General features: G+C 38.5%; 1 protein-coding gene across 1 annotated transcript in view; it reads left to right on the top strand.

The window, feature by feature from the left end:
- ZNF385B (zinc finger protein 385B) overlaps window positions 1–18,717 on the top strand; it is a gene marked incomplete at both ends in the record, with an annotated part of 116,511 nt that extends 97,794 nt beyond the window's left edge. Inside the window, 4 exons of the mRNA XM_084209155.1 lie at window positions 14,209–14,445; window positions 15,494–15,672; window positions 16,770–16,871; window positions 18,499–18,717. Of these exons, the coding sequence (XP_084065281.1) occupies window positions 14,209–14,445; window positions 15,494–15,672; window positions 16,770–16,871; window positions 18,499–18,717 (737 nt within the window). The remainder of the gene's footprint in view (window positions 1–14,208; window positions 14,446–15,493; window positions 15,673–16,769; window positions 16,872–18,498) is intronic.
- Between the last annotated feature and the right edge of the window lie 1,500 nt (window positions 18,718–20,217).

Raw genomic sequence — 20,217 nt, 5'->3', positions numbered from 1 at the left:
AACCATCTGTGGGTCCTTAACAATGACAGTGGGTGCCAAATTTTGGGTTGATTTTCCTAGCAAATCACATTTTAGTTTTGAGAGAGATGAGCTGAGTTCAAGTAGCATCTTCAGGTAAACAAGACATGCTACTATAAAACAGTAGCAATTTGCCACTGATCTAAATATAAGGTAGGCTTTTGAACAGAAAGAAATTTAAAATATTTAGTAAATATTTTGCTATCTGAAATATTGAAAATAGCTTTGTTTCAGATAGGTTACTGCTCCAGGTGTACATGGTGAGAACTCAGACCACAGCCAAAGTAAAATATCAATTGAGAATTTAGAGGACTTAACATGTTAATTCATCTGTAGTAACATAATTTTATAATGCCCTCCCTCTCCAATGCCAAATGTTGAGGTCCAGACAGCAAAAGTTTTATCATCTTTTTCAAATGCCATCTTTTTATTCCAGAAACCATCTGGAGCTGTTTTATGTTTCCTTTGCCAGACTGTGAGGTCTGAATTGAATTCATTCTTTTCTTTCTTCTGCAATGTATCTAAAATCTATATTCAGTTTTTGATAAAATAATACAACCAGTCAAAATGGAATCTGCTCTTGATATTTTTTTTTATTGCCCTGTTTTGACAGTGTGTTGTTATGCTATTAATTACTCTGTACAAATTAGATTACCATCTGTGTCTGTTGGATTACACCACTGCAACTGTTTCTATATTAAAAATAAATCCCAGTGGCAATTTAGTTGAACACTTTCCTCCCATCAGGAGAACAGTGGGATTCTCTGTGGAGAGTAGGCTCCTCAGAGCCTCTTACTGCTGTACAGGAGACTGAGGATGGGATGTTTGGCAGGAAAAAACCTGAACTTGAAGCAAATTTTCAGTATTAGTGTGGAAAGCTCATCACAGAGATGGGTAACAACTTGAAGATGAGGAGTTTTGTCAGACTAGGAACAAACCACAGTTTTGTCCAGCTACAGTTTCCCCTACAATTCCTTGCTGGTCAGGAAACACTTATTTATTGGTACTTGTAAATACCACCACCCTGCCCCATTCACTCTGCAGACAGGAAAAAATCACGACAGATTGTGCCATAGTGGGTGTATCCATAGCCTGTCTCCCACACAGTGTCTCAAACCACACAGGAAAAGTTCAGTAATGGCTGTATAACAGTTTTATATGCTAGAAAATCACTACTGTGAGCCTGCAAGCTTTTCCATAGCTGCTTTGCCATGTGGTTACAGAACAGCAGTGTTAATAGAACTGGGAGCTGCTCTTGCTGGGGTGGGTTGATCCTGGCTGGGTGCCAGGTGCCCACCAAAACCACTCTACCACTCCCACCCTCAGCTGAGCAGGACAGAGAAAATATAGCCAAAAGCTCATGAGTCAAGTTCTGTCAAACTTAAGGGAAACTTCTGACAGCTTCTCGCAGAAGCCACCTCTGTAGCCCTCCCACTACCAAAGCCTAGCCATGCAAACCCAGCACAGTGGCAGAGATTCCCTTCCCTCCCAGTGGAAGCCCAGGGTTTCCAAGATGGCTAAACAGAGTGATACATGTATGTATGGCATTGCTTTAGGAAAGGGCAAGGGTAATAACCAGCACACGACGTGGTTTAGAATATTTGAAGTGTGGTTTAAATATAGCTCTGGGAATTCAACAGAAGACAGTGTCTGTGACCCCAGGTCAGCATAATCTAGATGCTTACAGTGATGAATCCTTCAGAAATGCATATGATAATGACTGGATTGGAATGTCACTGTTTACTTATCAAGCAAAGAGGAATTCTTTGATCCTACTTCTAAATCAAAATAAATAGTTCAAAACGAAGCATACAAATGATGTGGTATCAACTTCTTTGCATTTTGCTTTGATATGAAAATTGGAAAGTAAATGCAACTGTTTTAAACTGCTCAAGAGTCAAAATCATATTTCAGATTATAAAAGATAATCATTTTTGGCCTTTGATCATTCTCTGAATGCTCTGTTGGCCTCATGCCCGTTTTTGAAATGATAGGTATGGGTATTTCAGGTTCAGTCTTCATTGCAGAAGAGCAGAAGACTCTGTTACTTGGGAATTATTAGGTAGAGATAAACCCTTTGGATGCTGTATGAAACCCCATTTTGTTCAGCTGGCAGGAGTATGGTAATTAGTTGTCCCATTAGACAGGACTGGCAACCCCAAGCTATATCAGACTTAGAAAAGTTGACCTTGTGGTCTTGTCTGTGGGTTTTAGTTAATCAACGGCTCTCTGTGTAATGCTTTCACCACAAAACTGACTGCTTTTGTACCTAAAGTAGTGTGCAACATGTTGAATCACATTTACTCAGGAAGCTTATGATGGGTTGGATTTCTCCCATGTCCCATTGCCAGTGCTGTGTATTCATCAACTACCAGTGAGGTGAAATGCCCCAATGGAGGGCTCAGTTTGTATTTCACAGGTCCACCATCAGGACTCTCCCTTACTCATCTTGCTCTCATTGCTTGTTTTAAAAATCTATCTGCCCTGCTCAAATTCTGAACCTTTACATATGCAGCCCTTTTCTTGGACTAATGCAAAAAATGATACCAGATTTCTTAGCAAAATCCTGTTTCACCTTAACGTTTGTTTCCATTTATCCCCTTGTTTTGCACACATTTTAAAGGAATGGCCTGCTTACATAGCTCAAATAAACTGTTTCTTACATGATCCTTTAGAAGTAGCTAGGAGTTGGAGACATAAAACCTCCCCAGGTGAACTGTGGTGAATCTGTTCTGGGAAATCCGAGGTTATTTTTCACACAGATACCATTATAGGAACCCCAAAGCCACAATGTTTCTAATTATTCTTATAATTTTGTGTAATGTACCAAAGTCCTCTAGACCTCTAAACAGGTTGTGATGAAGTTGAATTTTGAGGGTGGGGCAGGGATAGGGAGAGGCTCTAAGAGAGGAACAGGACAAGGATGTGTTTGGCTTGGTGTCTTCCAGAGTGTATTTAGAGTTTCTGCCTTGTGCCCTTCAAAGATGCTGGTGCTTATGTCTGGCCTCCTTCTAAAGGTACTGATGAGCCTCATCAGTTCTTCCCATTTATGCTGACATAAAGAGTTCTGCTGAAGCTATACTCCATAAAATAGCCATGCATCTGTGTTTGTGTGGATTCAGATGGTGCCTGCTAAGCACAGGCATATTCCTGTTGGATAAAGGTATTTGTTTACGGTCAACTAAGTAGTAAATCCAATCTGATTCAGCCACCAAGGAGAGGCATTTCAAGGGCATTTTTCCACTACATCCTCTGAGGTAAGCTTTGTTCCTTTTTGGTTCAGTGGTTTGATTCAGCCTGATAAAGATCCTTCTATATTGCCATCTGTTGAACCTCTACCTCCAAAACAGAGATAATAGCACAGTATAGAATTTTCTGCTTGACCTCAGGGCTTTTACAATTGATAATATAAAATATTATTAATAAATGCTCATAAATTCATCACAGTTACACTGTTGCAAGTACCATATGTGTACTTACATCCATGGCATATGCAATGCCTGTATGCATTTAATAGTAAATAGTTTCTGGGCCTTTTCTGGCAGGTAGTTTCAGCAGCTCTTTCAGGAAGTTGCAGTTTGGTTTATGCTCTTAGGATAAAAGGTGAGCCAAAAGAAAAATTAGCAAGTCAAAGTCTGTGAACAGGAAATCATTATAATAGGTTGGGATCTTTAAACACTTTTTTCTCTGCCAGCCTTAGTGTTCATGCTTTTCAAAAGTGGATATTCAAACCTCATCTTTCTACATATGTCTAAATCTGAATAGAAAACCAGTCATACTGTGTATGTTGCTGTTGATAAGCTCCTGGGAAATCTTTGGTCTGTCTATAATGCTTGTACATTTCAAATTCTGCACCTCAACTGAAAACTGATTATAGGTGCCATTAACTGAGAAACAAGCTCTGCCGCTGACACATGTGCATTGATGAGCTGTTGCAATTTCTGTTCAAACTGGAAAAGGCTAAAATTTTCTCTCTTCAGTAATGGTAGCAATCAGAAATATATGCAACCAGGATTTTCCTTGGAAGGAATGATAAGGTTTTCCTTTTCCTGCAGTAAAATAAGCATAAGCTTTGGATCAAAATGTATTGTAGGATGAAATAAGACTCTTTTGGATGTTCTGCTCTATGCCTGAGCACTCCTGTATCATTAAAACTTACTCAAGTTCTAAAAACATGATTTTCAAAGCATTTTTTTACCACCATTCTTAAAATGATACAAAGCTTTTCTTTCCTCGAGAAGTAGTGATAGGCATTTGGCCCAACAAAATTGACTCCACTAGTGTTGCTGGACAGTGGGAGCAGGGCCAGGGATGCTTCAGCTAGTGGGATTTTTTTTAGCTAGATATATGTGGTCATTTAAAGAATCTTTTCATATACATTGAATCTTTCAGCACCTCTTTCATACTGTGAAATCAGGCATCTGTTTTTCTTGTTTGTTCTGTTAATGATTAAATATAGACTTGCCTATTGAATATCCTGAGAGGATGTTTTTAATAGGATGATGGTGATAAGGGAATGATAGCAAGGTGAGTATGAAATAACAATATAACTTGCTAAAAAGATACCTGCTGGTTCTGTTGCATTTTTTAACAATCCGGGGAGAAATAATTTCAATTTTATTTAAGACTTTCACAACACTTATTGAAGAAATATATTCCTAAGGAAACAAGGCATTTCTTCTGATATCAGATGTGTATTTTTCACTGGTACCAGAGAATCAATAATAGGGTTCTGGTGATTATTCATACAATTGGTAGTTGAATAAAGTTTTCTCTGTGTTCAGTTGTGCAAAGTTAAAGGCTGTGTTGAAGCTGCAAAATTTAAGTTTTCTCCTTTTCTCTGAGCCCTTGAATGAGTTTAGTGTCCAAATATAAAAGAATGGGTCAGGAAAAATGCTGCTGCAGTGGTGAAAGGGGAAATCTCCTTCATTCCCTGTAGCAGGAAAATTATTTATGCAAACATTAGGCTACTCATTATTTCCTTATTACTTGCTTTCAAGGAGAGTGAAAATATTTTAGTGTTGGTTAGACAAGTTATATCTGAAATACAATTTATTTGTCAAATCTTGAGGGCATGACTGAATGCTCACAGTCCTCAGGCAAACCTGCTACAGAAGTGGGTGAGAATGCACAATTACAGATGTCATTTAACTGAAATGAAGACGAGTGTTTCATAGCTGACTTTAACTGCAGTGCTGCCTGGGCAAGTACCGAGTGAGCAGTTCAGACACAGGCCCACGAGAATGTACTTGCAGAGTGTGTCAGTTCTCCTAGATTCTTTTATTTAGGTGCCCATAAATTTCATATTAAGTTCTAAAGCACTTCAGCATCCAAGCATAGAGTTTTAAGATTTTTGTTTTGCACAAGCAGCAATTGAAATATGTTTCTAGTAATATATTTCAGATTCATAAAGGTGGAGCCAATGTTATTTTTATAGCTGAGATGATGAACTGAGACTAGAGCAGAAGTGAAGGCTCTCTGGGTAAAATACTGTATGTTTTTTATAACCCTAGAAAGTTATTTTTCTAAGCATTCCTGCATTACTGAAAAGTTTAAAAAACAGTGCAATACTATAAGTTTACATTCCAAGACGTTAGAAATAGATGTAGCAGAATTTGGAGTGGAGTGTAAAATATTTGCAAAATAATAGATGTCTGGTGTCAGAAAAAGATAAGTTTATAGCTAGCAAAAACATTTGTTTTCGCCCACATATTTTGTAATAGCAAATCTTATACTGTATTTCAAGCTTTACTCCCACTGTATTAAAATTTTCCAACTCACAAATTTTCCTATTCCAGCCCAAACAGACTGGCATAGCTCAGAAAGGATGAAAGTAAATATGCCTGCCTATAAAGCATCAGGACCCAGGAAGACTGAGCTTCTGGATGATCTCAGTTTATGGATACTCTTTAAATTAGCATTCACACTTGGCAGCTGTGGTTTAGATCCACCTTGTTTTCAGCTGCCAGCCCTGTAGTGCTATTGATATTTCTGAGTTTTCTGAACAAACTTCTAGTGATAACTTTCCCAACCTGTCAACATGTCACTGAGAAATACAGAGATATTGACATTGTACACTAGGAAATTGCTCTGTATTGGAGTTTGTAGACAAGTTGATTTTCTCCAGAAGTATCAGGTCTAAAAAATAGAGGAGGAGGAACCTGGGAATTGTGATAGTCTTTTTTTCAAATTAGGAAAAGAGAGGTCTGATACAACATGCATTCTGTAAAATATCATTAAGATCAGCAGGTGACATAGAGGCACAATGCAAATGGCCTTAAGTGAGTGTTCAAAGTTTGTTTTCTCCAGAAGTATTGCATACACACCTGCATTTTGACTAACAGTGCAAAATCAACCCTTCTTATTCCTGTAGATTTTGCACTGAGAAATTGCATTGTGTTGAAGTATGAAATAAGAGGCTTTTGAAATGCCCTTTGTTGATACATAACAATTTTGCAGTTATTTTACTCTATGTTTTATATGTATGTGCCAATGTATCTTTTTTTTCCTTCCCCTGCTGGTGAGCGCATACAGATTTTTCTTGATCTTGTCTTGTAAAACAGACACTAGCCAGCCAACGTAAACCAATTCCCTAAGAATCTCCAAATGTGTAAATAATTGATTAAAAATCATAGGCGATACAGCAGGATCGCTGCTGACAACCCAGTAATTAAAGCAGCAGGAGCTTTCAGTTCAGGAAGGTGTACAAATAGGTACAGGAATAGATTTTGCAGGGCAAGGTTTTACACTTGCAGAGCTACATGTACTTCTGATATTTTCTAATTCTCATCAGTCCATTTTCATAAAAATTAAACCCAACCAAAATCGCAAGAGCAAACCTTTTTTAACTTTACATCTTTTTTCGGATCAGCACCAATATTTTCACACTCTGAAGAAAATGCAGGTTCCCTTGTAAGAGCCTTTGGTATGAGAAATAAAATATCTAAGAAATTGTCAGCATCACTGCTGTAACATAGCCATGCAAGTGATACTTCTGAAGTAAAAAAAGATATTGGGGTTCAGCCTGTTGAGAGTAGTGATGCAGTTAATCAAATAATCATTCTGGCTACCAAGTTCACCTAATATTGCACAGCCATCCAGACATTTCCTGATGTAGCTTCAGGATCTTGAGAAAATATGTTGCAGCTTATTTGAGGGCGCATTTGTGTTTGAGAGGAAAAGCTTTATATTTATAACTTCTATTTTTTTCTCATCTTTGTATAGAGACAAAATTTGTTCTCTTTAGCATGTGTCAGACTGATTTATTTCATAATGTGAAACTTGGCTCTTTTTCATACATGCCTGAAGCACAAGAAAACACATTTTACAAAAATGAAAAGCAACCAAAGGGTTAATAGATACACTGTGCTGTCTGATTTGCATGTAGGTTTGCAGTGGAATTTTTCTAGAACAGAGCCCTACGGGTTTTTCAGCCTCATTTCTCAGTAGACTGCACAACTGGTGAGAAAGTAGGTATTTTGTCTGACAGCCATTAGAGTCTCATTATTCTGCAAACGTGCAGATAGAACAAAACTTATTTTGAAATTCCTTATCCAAGTTTGCTAACTCCATCTTAATGAGTGTGAAGAAATAATCTAACGCTCTTTGTTTGTTTTGTTGGGGGCATTTTGTGAATAGTGCTGAGATGCAAGACCAGAGGACTTATAAATCTGTAAAGGCTGTGACCACTAGTAACCTGATTGCTGCCCTGCTATTGTCTTTACAGCATATATTACTCAAAGTGTTCATCTTTTCCATCATAAGAACAACAATTAATTTTGTGCGTGTGTACTTTATTCCTCTATAGCACTGTGAACCAGAAGAAAATGCTTTCTGTGAAGAACAGTGTTTTGAAACCTGATTTTCTTACTGGAACTATTGTCTGGCTTTCTATTCAATAACTTTTCTGCTAATACACTGAAAAAGGCCCTTCTTTTCATCCTGGTAATTCAGTCACTGATGATCTCCTCACTTCAAATCTTATTTCAGGAGATGTTCAGCAGTTCTTGTTTCTAATATAATTATTTGTGGGTGTTCCTGTTCTATTCCCAGGACTGTGTTCCAGGGTAGATCCTGACGTTTGGTTAGGCAGTCCTACAGGTACAGTGCGACTAAATCAGTTTTCCCCACCTTGATTTTATTTTGTTGTAGTTTCTTAACATCTCCCTAAATTACATTCAGCCAGGCTTGTTATCTCTTTGACTGTGATCTCTCTACTTTAATGGGTTTTGGTTTAAATGCTGCAAATTTTGTTACAATATTTCTGAGGTATTGATTTTTCTCTCTACAGATTTATGTCCTTCACTTTCAAAGCTCTCCATACCTTTGTATGTATTTTGTAATACACTTTCAAATGTTGTCTTGCACCTATCTATCACAGCCATTGAAACCAGCTTCTGATACAGCTTCCTGCTTTGCCTGGACCCTTTTGTGAAGAGTTCCCTACAATCAGCTGCTAAACTTAATTCTTTCATTCTCACCTTTAAAATTTCTCTTTTGCTGTCATGGACTGAAAAACAAGAAATCACTTGTGAGAAATTTGACTGCTACAATGGTGCCTGTGTCAGTGACTGGTTGTCGTGTCTCTCTGTGGTTCCATACCTGTCTGCAGAAGTCATCTCTGCCCTTGAACTGAGTATTTTGTCTGGGGAATAACTTCTTATGTGTGCAGAAAGCTTAGAACACAGAGGTCAACTGGTGACTATTGAGTAACTATTTGGGTAACTCCCCTATCTTTAGCATTGTCAGTGGGCATATTTTTTTAAAGCATGGGAAAAACATGTAATTAAATTTGTTGCTTTTTAGATTTCACATGTACCAAGCATTTAGCATGTCAAATTTAAACTGACAATTTTGTTTTTCAACAGGAAAATTTTTACTTTTTGTTTATAGATGCTTTACTGATAAGCTTTTCAGAAAAATTTCTTGGCTTGCCTACTAGTGTAATTAATGGAACTGATTTTACCTTTTCTATGCAGCTGTTCAGGACAAGAATGTTTAATACTCTGACAATGCAATGGATTTCCTTCTCCCATTCTGTAATCGCTGTATGCTTCAAAAGTTGTTTAATGCAGCCCAATATTCACAGGCATATATGGAGCTGTTGAAACTACAGGGAGAACCTGATAAGCTGTTTTGCTCAATTCAGCTTTATCAGTAGGGGAGATATGTTTGCTTTCCCTCAAACTCTCTCTTAGTCTCCAAAATCAGCACTTCAAACTAATAGCAGCTCCCTGTAGCACAACTGATGTGAACTCAAGATTATCACAAGCCAATCTTTGCACCACACTTTCAGTATCCCAAAAATAAAATATTAACATTTACTTTCGGAAATCACTTTTGATTTTAGTTACCATAGGAAGTCACATAGTTAGGAATCAGTTGAAAATGTCCAGGATCACCAAGCAGTCTTTTTTTAAAAGGTTGTTCTTTCAGCAGTGATATGGTATTGTAAAACACCACCATAAACAAGGCTGATTGAACCAAAGGCTTTGCCCCTAACTGTGCATCAGTTGTGCTCACTGGTTGTATGGCCCTGATAACCATGCACTGACTGAGTTACACAGGAAAAAAAAAATGTGACTGGTTTAGACTGGAAATTGCACTGGATATTGCATGGCTCTTTCCTTCATGTTTTTCAAGACGAAAATAAGCGTATGTTTTTACTATTTTCTTACCTTTACAATGGAGAATAATAAGCATTTTACTGCCAAGAGTAATTTTTCCATTATGATGGTTATGAAGCAGGCAAGTGCAAACTTATACTTTTTTATTACATGAAGACACACACAAAATATGTATTTTCAGTAATTGGAACATTTTTCTGTTACTGTTACAGCAAGAGCAAATTTGTTTATTTATTACATAGAGCAGAAAATTTGACAGTTTGAAAACGTGACAGCTTTGTAAGGGTTGTTAGGATTGTAGCAGGACTTCATATCTGAAAGCTTTTAGAATGTGTATTGGAAAAGGTTCTTGCAAGTGTATCGCATACCATCAGTACCTTGGGTATTTTAATTCTAACTGCTATTTGAACAATCTGTTGTGGAACAGAACTTTATTGTAGAGATGTTTTACATATCATCAATGATAAAAACTGGGCAGATAGGAATGTTGAGGGGTGTAAGTAGCGATGACTGTTTTGATACTGAAAAACTTTATCAGATTTCTAAATCTATCCATGAGTTTTAAATTCACGTTGTTTTTATTTTTAGCAAGAGTGTAAATTCTGAATTAAGGATCTGAATATTAAGTTACTCTTTTTTTTTATTGTTGAAAATAGCATGTATGATTTCATCATGAAGTCCAAATAAAACTTCTTTCTAATGTGCACCAAAGCATCACTGACTCAAAAAGAAATAAATGCCATTAATGGGTAGGACCTATTCTCTACGCCACAGCAACTGCGGTGAGAGTGGCATGACCTGCTAAGGTCAGTGAGTCACTTCAGCTGTGGAAGTGAAGCAGTAGGACCTGTAGGTTTGAACCTGTGAGGTGTTGCCCTGCAGTGCCCTGACTTTGGTACCCAAAATGAGGCAACACTCATCAGATAAATGAGTCTTGAATTTTAACATGGCGCTGACACAAGCATGAGTCAAACAAGCAGAAATATGTGAAAACAACTTCAAAGCAGAATGAAAACAATGTAATGGGTGAGAAAAGCATTGATATTACTGAGCCCAAAGCAATACTTAATTAGCTTGCTTTAGTTATTTTCCCTGGGCTCTATTTCAAAATAAATCTAGGCTTCAGTAAGAACCTGAATCATCAATTTACTTTTCTGGAATTTAAGAGAGGAATTTAAGACAAATGAAATATGGCTTTTGTGCATGGAAAAGAAACATAGTACAAATTAGTTTTTAAATTAACTTCTTGCACTTTAGTTTTGGTGTGAGTGTTTCAGCCTGACCCTGATGCAGATTGAATCACAGCTACTGCCTTCAGGCAGTAGGCTGGTACTTCCCTGGTCTCATGCTTCCAGCTGTGCTCTGCTAAACTGTGCAGCAGAAACTGGTGTGCCCATGGTCCAGGTAGGATGGACTCACTCCTGCACTCCTTTGGGCTCTGCCTGGCTCTATTGGTCTTGAGCCAGGTAGAGCAAATCTGAGCCTATTCCCAATAATACCTTCAGAAATAGCGAGAGGACTGTAGTGCTACAGCTGCATCTCACAAGTCACATCTATTTTATAAGGTGGTGATAGTTGGGAAGTGTGGGTATGCAGGTAGCATTAACAGTTCCATTTTTTGATTTCTGCATGCAGATATTGTTAGCTCTGTGCTATAAGTGCAAATAAAAGAGTAATTGTCTTTGTGCTTTGTATAGACATGCAATTTGCATTTCCTGTGCTTTGCACTGTTGAATAGTTGGCATTTCTGTCTCAAATAGAAAACTGTAAGTAATGGTGTTTTGAATTATGTGGATTGAAACAGTAAGCTGTTATCAAAAGCCCATTTGGAGAAGTGCAATTTTCTGATTTTAGAAGCCAGGAAAATGCAGCACTGGGCCCACTGCAGTGACAAATACACACTTAGCTCCGTGTACTTTCTGTGGGAGTTCAACTGTATAATAACCCTACAATGATGATCTTTGAAGATGTTCTGCATTAAACATTTAGAATGGTAGATGGAAACATTAATTCATAGAGGGGAGTATGTCTCTCCTTATACACCCCCATCAATGAAGAGCTTATTTGTGTCAGGAAGCTTTCCAAATGATGGAATTATTATGTGAACTGAGGTTCTTTCCAAAAGCTGCAATACTGGCAGAATTGAGCCCAGCTGCATGCTGGTAACTTCTCTCTGGTTTTGTAGAAGTTTTCTTGTTAGTGTGTATACTCTAGAATTGTTGGAATATGAATAGTGAAAACACTGTAAATCTGGGGAGCATTATAAAAATCAACATACTTCATCAGCTGTTGGCTGGCTAAGTGAGGAGGAGTGAGAAATGAAATCTGTAATTTTTTCAATCATCTGTTAAATTCAGCGCTGGAAAACCATCACTCTGTGCTGTAATTGGTGGCCCATGTAAAATGGATCTTCTTCCATATCTTGGGATCTTACTCCACAGACACTTGATGGCTAAACAAATAAAGCCTGCTCCCTCTTGTTGTGGTCAGTGAGATCAGTGCAGGCAGGGGCTGTGGGCAGGAGCACTGTGCTTGTTGCACAGGGGTGATGATTTCTGTCTCCAGGAGGTGTTTCAAAAGCACCAAATTTTTATCCTTACATTTAAAAAAAATACCTAGGGAACTACGTAAAAAAAACCCAAAACCAAACTGGAAGTGTCATTGGTATATGTTAACATAGACCCTGCAGTTATGTAGGTTTTTTTCCTTTAAGGCCTGAAATGCAAAATACTGTGGAACTTTCCTTTATTCCATTTTGGTTCACATCTATCCTGGTGTTACGCCTTTTGCTGTTTAGCATATTATTGCATAGAACAAAACTAAAAACAACAACAATTCTATTTTTCAGTAATGTAAATTTGCAAATGACAGCTGCTCTTTGTGTTTCATTTGCAGATGAATTTTGGAGAATTTTCCATATTGAAAACTCTTTAATTTAGAATGTTAGCAAATGGTATTTATTGAAACTGTATTTTATGAAGACTCACAAGTCATATAAAGTATTCTAGATTTTTGCAGATGTGACATTACTATGGAGACTAAAGTTGAGTAGCCTATGAAGTACAATTTAACGTCAGTTTCTTTTGTCATACTTTGTCAATCAAAATACCTTCAGAATCTGGTTTTAACATTAATTTGGTCATAATAGTAGTCCTTGTACTTTACTATTTTCAATGTTTAATATAGTTCATATTGTGTAATTTTGAAGTGTTTTTATTGTTATTTAAAAAAATAATAGTTCTTTTATTAGAATTTTCTTTCTCCTAGTTTATAACAATCTAAAATTGATGTACTGCAATGCACTTCTGGGAAATATGCCAACAACCGTGGGGTTTAGTTTGAGGATGGTTATTCATAGTTCACACACACTTTCAAGTGCTTGCTTGAGTGGATACAAGCCTGTTTTCAGAGTTCTTGGTAGCACAGTCTTGGCCTGATACACAAAGGAATTTTAAGACAGAGTCTGGTAGCTGTAAACATAAAGTGCAAGGGTCCATGTTAAAAAATAAATGTTCAGATAGAGCCTGGTTTTTTGAGTCAGTTCAACTCTATTTCAGTCTGAGCCCTGGGTTTCGAATGGGGAGGCTGCTCTTACGTAGATGTTGTACTTGCTGAGATGATGAAATTTGATTCCAGCTGTTCAGTGTGACATTTATTCAGTCGTTTCTCGTGTCTGTTTTGTTGGGTTGCTCATACCAGCACCCCTGCACTGTCCCCCTCCCGTCCCATGTTTGTTTTGGACAGAGCTTGTTTTACTGCTGGCAGCTAATATGGCTTGTGGCCTGCAGCTGAACAGCTTCAAATGCAGTGAGCCCTTGAGGGGCAGCATGTGAGCAGGGAGCATTTAAACACTGGCTCTGGCACAAAGTTCCTGTGTAGGCACAGCTGGGACATTTTATCTCTCGCTTTTTGATTGCCATCTGCAAAATGAAGTAATACCTGCCTACCTGCCTCGTAGGAGCACAGATGATTGACTCATGCTTGTGAAGTGACAAAGGAATGCACTGAATGCACACAGAAGCCACCTGATCCACAAATATATGGGGAGTCATTCATGGAAAAAGCTAAAAATATTGGCAACTGTGTTGTTGTGTAGTCAAGATGGTGGTGGAGCCTTTCAGCGTCCTCCCAGTCACTTTGAGAAACTTGAGCCGTTCCAAAGGCAAATGTATTGCTTTTGAGAAATATTTTTCAATCCACAATGCAAAGCCTTGCTTGTTTCTGAGTGCTGTACAGTCCTTAAGCCTAGCTTCCTTCGGTGTTGCTTGGGCTCCTTTCAACTGGCCATGCCTGCAGCCCAACAGCAACAACAGCTGGCATGAATTTGGTGCGCTTTTTGGTGTTCACTGGTAGCTTTGAGAAGAGGAAAATCACCCCTTTTTGTCAAATTACTCACATTTCATGGCAAGACTTTTAACAAGATTTCAAGCGTGCTGCTCTCTTTTATAAAATGAGATAAATTAGCCCCCTGTTGTGTTATGTTTACTAAACCCACAGGACTATTACTGTATGGTTTTCATATGTGTGGCATAAAACAACAACATATGTATTTTGTTTCTTTTAGAAGATAAAGGGAATGAAAAACCCAACAGTGGGAGTCAGCAGTCCAATACAGAAGTGGATCCTTTGCTTCCCAAACCTGGAGTGGCGCCTGCAGCACCCGCCTCATCTTCCAAGAGCACCAACGGAGCTGCTAACGCAGTTACTGAGTCAGAAGAGGAAAAAGCCAAAAAACTACTTTACTGTTCATTATGCAAAGTGGCTGTGAATTCCCTTTCACAACTAGAAGCCCACAATACAGGTGAGTATCCATATGTGTTAGCTGTGTGTTAACATTTTTAAAATTCAGTGTTCCAAGGTGGTAGCCGCACTTCACTGAAGCACCTTTTAGTTAAAACTCACAATGGCAAGTTAAACCACCGGTCTTGTTAATGGCAGTTTCCTGTGTGGGTTTTGGCATTCTATTAAAGCACTCTCTGGGTTTTTTTTTAACTGTTTTTCATGTACTCTCTAAGTTTTTAGTTGACAAAATCCCTATGGTTCATGTTAACTAATCAGATCCCTTAATACCTTCACACTGAGCACATAGTAAGATCATAATGGTTTCCACAACACTTAAGGTTTCTAAAATGCCAGTGTTCTCTCTCTTTCATATTTTATCTCATTATCATTAGTGTCTGTTATTTTGCTGGTAAAACTTTGAGTAATTAATTTGTTATTTGATTTTTTTGATGATTTTAGGGTGGGCTCATTAGGTTTCCCAGATGTCATAGAATCTTCTGATTATTGAAGATTAGGTACATGTACTTTTTTGGGCCACAGGCAGCAATTCCTAGTGTGCTCTGTCTCTGTATGGTGTGCTGGTGATGTAAAGCTTGTTAACAAGCCATTGAAGCTGGTTTTACAGCTGTAATCCATTCTTGGAATGAGTAAAGCAGCCATTTCTTCTGAATCAGAGGATATTTATTGAAGTATTACGGTTCCTAGGCAGGTTTTGAGGGATTGCTGTGGTTCCTCTCCCAGTGTTGGCTAATACCATTTTCTGCTATTCACTGGCTCTATGGAATTTGGCAAAAGAATAAGCAGCAAACACTTTGGCCATCCAGTGACACACTGCCCCAAACAGAGCGGTCCAGCATGCCTGCTGCTCCCTTCTTTGCACAAAGCCTTCTGGCTTGCCTTTAGATCAAGGACTCAGGAGCTACGCTGACTGAAACAAGAGTGATCATTAGTCCCAGTCTGTGGTGACTTTAACCATTCTGTCTTGAAGATAAATGTTACAGTCCCAAGGCTGAGGGAGTGTTTTGTGCTGCTGATCATGAGCTCACCTGCATCTCCTCGCCCCTTAGGCTCCAAGCACAAGACCATGGTTGAAGCTCGGAATGGTGCCGGTCCCATCAAGTCTTACCCCAGGCCTGGATCCCGAATGAAGGTGCAGAATGGCAGCAAAGGCTCAGGACTGCAGAACAAGACATTCCATTGTGAAATCTGTGATGTCCATGTTAATTCAGAAATTCAGCTTAAACAGGTACCTTCCATGTATCTGGAGCTCTTTGTTGGTTGAAGTTACATTGCAATGTTGTAGGTGCAGTGTAGGGCTGTGTCAAGATGTATTGGTGAATATTAAATTAACTTAGTATTTCTTATCTGTCTTCCCACAACTATTTCTAAATATTTCATCATAGGTCAATATCACCTCATTATTTTAGTTGGGAAAAATGGGATCGATAGTTGTAAAAGCAGAGGTGTCAGTAGCAGTGAATGGTATAGCAAATCTCATTTAAAAGTTTTCTGTGGTTCAAGATAGGGATTTGAATCTTTTCCTCCTAACTATAAGAAATTCTGGGTTGAGGTTCCCTGAATGCATCATTCGGTGCTGTTTTCAGTCTGCTGTAACAATGTTTAGTGCTATGTGAGAAGGAAAACATGACTCAAGTCTATTGGTTTGGGACATTCACCAGTAGGGTAATAGTGTAGATATGTCTGAATTATGTAGAACAACATTACCATTACCAGTGTGGCTGCTGTGTGCCCGTGGAGCTGTTCTCTGTCTGAGCCAATTAGCCCTGGGTTCAGAGCTGTGCCCATACAAACGCAGTGATTCTGGTACCCAAATGGGAATCTCTGATTGGATGGTGCTGTGCTGTGTGAATGTGTCATTCCCAGTTTTTTTAGTTAGCTCTAAGATAATTTTAAATGCATGTGTAGACATACCCCCGGGTATTGGTTCTTCCTTCAGCTAATATTCAATTGTTTACACAACTGAACAGCATCAGCAAGATGGAAATTTACCTCTTACTTCTGAATATCCCTATGACCTAGTGATTACAGCTCTGCCTGGTTTAAAGCTCCTCACGTGGAAAAGGGAAATACTAACCAAAATATCAATAATTTTCAAACCCTGTCTTGAATCACAAAATATGCTGTATTTGATTAGTTTCTGATTCTCTATTTGATATGCTCCAAATTGTTATGTTTAATTTAGCAAAACATCCTTGCTCTCTATAAAGGACCTACTGTATCTTACAAACAGGGGCTTAGGCATATCCTGCTGATAAATCAATTTCAAACTCAAAATGGAGAGATGTTTAAAGAGCTAATTAAATGTGAGGATATTTATTTCAGCACATTTCCAGCCGAAGGCATAAGGACAGAGTTGCAGGAAAGCCTATGAAACCTAAATATAGTCCTTACAACAAACTGCAGCGCAACCCAAGTATCTTAGCAGTAAGTATTTTTATTTCTCATCACTGTCTGTGTGAATTTGTGACCTTGGGGACTCCCACTGCTCAGAGACAGGAACATGACAGACCTGAGACTTCTGCAGCCTCTCTTCCCCTGCAGGCTGAGTCTGCACAGGAATCAGATTTGAAGATAGTTATGTGTTCTGTCTGCCCAGTCCAAGGCATGCAGACAGCACTGCAAGTGTTTTTTACTGCCAGAAAGGAGGGAATAGTCAGTGGAGTGGGGAATGAACCATGTGCCCCATGGAAAGGTATCAGCTCTGCTGAGCAAGGGCTCTTCTCTTTGAAGGCAGCAATGGGTAAACTCTGTCTCTTTTGCACACCTGAGAGAACTATAAGTTATGATGGATGCAGTCAGGGAAAAGGACATAGGATGTTAAGATATAAAAATAGTAATGCTCATTCTCTGCATACAACAACCAGGATGCTGTGTGGATGTATGGTTTGTGCAAAGAGCCATCAGGTGTTTAGGAGAATTGGCTGCCTGTGTGTTCAGGCCATGTCTGTCACTGGATACCAAACACCTCTCCTGTCTCTGTGTCACTGGCCAACCCTGTCACACGCACCTGCATTTCCAGGAATCCCCCAAGCTGGTCCTGCTCATCATCTGCAGCCAGAGCTCAGGCTGGCTTTAGCGTAGCACAGTTTGTATGTTTATTTGCTCATGACACAGCCAGTGTTTATTGGAGGAAAGTGCTTGCCACCTGTGGCACAAAAAACAGTTTACAGGTTGAAAAGAAACAGATGCAAATGTGTGTAGGTAAGAGAAAGCATGTGGAAAGCCTGTAAATGCTGAAATATTGGTATGTCTTTGTGATTGTTTAGAGGTAAATGAAAATGCTGTAGGCCTCCTCTAAGTCTCCCCACTTGATAGGTTCTGGCCATGCTAATATTCTTCACTTGTGAAATACGGCATTTTATCATCTACTGCATGAGGAGAGACCACCAATTATAAAGGAAGAACATGAGTATTTTTGCTTCCACAACTGAATGATTGTAGTGCAAACCATTTTTAGGGATATAGATATGAGTGTATATATTTCTGATTAGCTGTTTCACCACAAGCACCAGCAATGCTTGTAGATCCTATGTAGAGTCATATTAATACATATATTTCAGAAAAAAGTTCTTCTTGGCATCAATCTTAAATAATATTTCTACTTTGAAAAGAGCTGGTCTGCATTGGAAGGTGCAAAGCTGACTGGTCTGATACCACCTTCCCATCTTGTCCAATCTACTTTTCTACAATTCATTTTTGGAAGTGGAAAATGTGACTTTTTATATTGAAGTCTTAATCATGAGGGTGTTTTTAATATTTCACGCACATAATTTATATAAAGTTACTCACTTGCAAATTATGCTTCTTTCTAAACATCAGTGAGATGGTCTCTAGACTCCAGAGATTTATTTATATTTAAATATAGGATTTGGTGGCTTTAATTGCCCTGGGAGCAAGAGGACAGTGCAGGTAACATTTCTAAGCAGCTGCTAAGAGGTTTCTGTGGAAAGCCACAGTGTTCCCTGTGCCAGGGTTCACTTTTTCCCTTGTGCAAAAGTGGGCGTTGGGAGAACTGTATTTACAGTGCTTTTGTGTGTGTGTTTTATTCCAGGCTAAACTTGCATTCCAGAAGGACATGATTAAGCCACTGGCACCTGCTTTCCTCTCATCTCCCCTTGCTGCAGCTGCAGCTGTATCGTCAGCTCTGTCCCTCCCTCCCCGGCCCTCGGCATCCCTGTTCCAGGCACCAGCAATCCCGCCCGCCCTCCTCAGGCCAGCCCACGGGCCCATCCGCGCAACGCCTGCCTCCATACTCTTTGCACCATACTGATTTATTGGTGGGAGAAAGAGAGAGCTATGGCCAGCACAAAGGGCAAAGGAAAGCAGGAAAGGGGTTGAGGTTTTGAAGCGTTTCTCTTTTGCAATGCCATCCAGCATGACACATCATCCAACCGCATCATAAAATCCATCGTTGGCAGCGCTGCGTTTTGGAGTCTAGACAACTCTGTCTTCTCTCTGTCTCTATTTTTTTAATCAAAATAGTGTGGTTTGCTTAAAAATTAAATTGCTCATAAAATTTGTACCATTAAAGATTCATGCATCTATTCATTTTTTCTTTCTTTTTTTTTTGTTTTGTTATTTTGTTTTTCAATTTGTATGATGCACCTTTGAATCAAGGAACCTAAAATATTTTCCTGACAGACTTGAAAACTAGGGTCTTCCTCACTCACACCTATGTAAATACTTCTCTGAAAAGCAACAGGGTATAATCTAATGTGGAAAAAAGGAAAAGGCAGATGAACCAAATGCTTGATTGCAGATAACATCTCAAGAAAGAATTGCATCCGTTATTTTCGCGTGCTCTTGTTGACAGGGATTGTGTGTTGTCCTAGACCCCAGTACTGGTGTATCTTGTGTAGTACTACAGATGTACCATGTTTGATTTGACTATTTTTAGTTTCTGTGCAAATGTTTAAAAGCAATGCAATGCTGAAGCTTTTAATTATTTCTTTTGTGTCACACTTTATTTAGAGAAATCAAGACTAGAAAGCCATATAACGTAGAGTTAAGATTGCTGCTTGTTTGCTACTTTCATTTAACTTATTTTTCTTGTTTCTTCACTGGTGTTGCTAAGCAATGTTTAAAGAGAAAAAAAGCTTTTCAATTGCACATTGCCACAGCTCCCATGCGTTGTTCAAGAAGACAATGGATCCATGTGTTTGTACGTAAATATCCTGTTTTCTTAATTTTGAACTAGTTTCCTTTGTAACGATGCTGCATAACATTGTGGCTCCCTAATGCAATAATGTACAGAACATAAAATATTTATAATTGACCATATTCTCTGTTTACTGAATATATTGCAGTAATATCCCACATATCTTCTTACCTCCCCAACCCTTTTATAAAGGTGAATCAATATGCAGTGCTCAGACTGGAGTCGTTATATGATAATGGGGACTATAGGTGGAAGAAAAGAAAAAAAAAGGGAATTAACTTTTAGAGCATCTTTATCAGCAATCCATAATAGTAAGATGTCTGTGTATTTTTTTAAATGTACCTTTTCAATAAAATAATAAGAAAATTATTCTTGCTTATTGTGTTTTAATTGGTACAGGAAAAAAAAAATGCCTGAAACAAATTTAGCTAAAGGAGTCTTCCAGGAGCAGACAAAGCATCAGAGTTGCAATAAAGTATAATTACAGAACCTGTGTTTGTTTCCCTTGTGTTTTAATGTCTTTTCCTCACTACAGCCTGTAACAGTCTTTACTGAAGCTTTTTGCAGCAAGACTGTAAACATTTGCATCAGAGTTTTGGAGGAAGATGCAGC

This window comes from Fringilla coelebs (genome assembly GCF_963513975.1).
Source record: "Fringilla coelebs genome assembly, chromosome: 7".
Classification (NCBI taxonomy): domain Eukaryota; kingdom Metazoa; phylum Chordata; class Aves; order Passeriformes; family Fringillidae; genus Fringilla; species Fringilla coelebs.
Note: the sequence above shows the minus strand (reverse complement) of the source record. Positions and strands in the feature narration are given on the sequence as shown.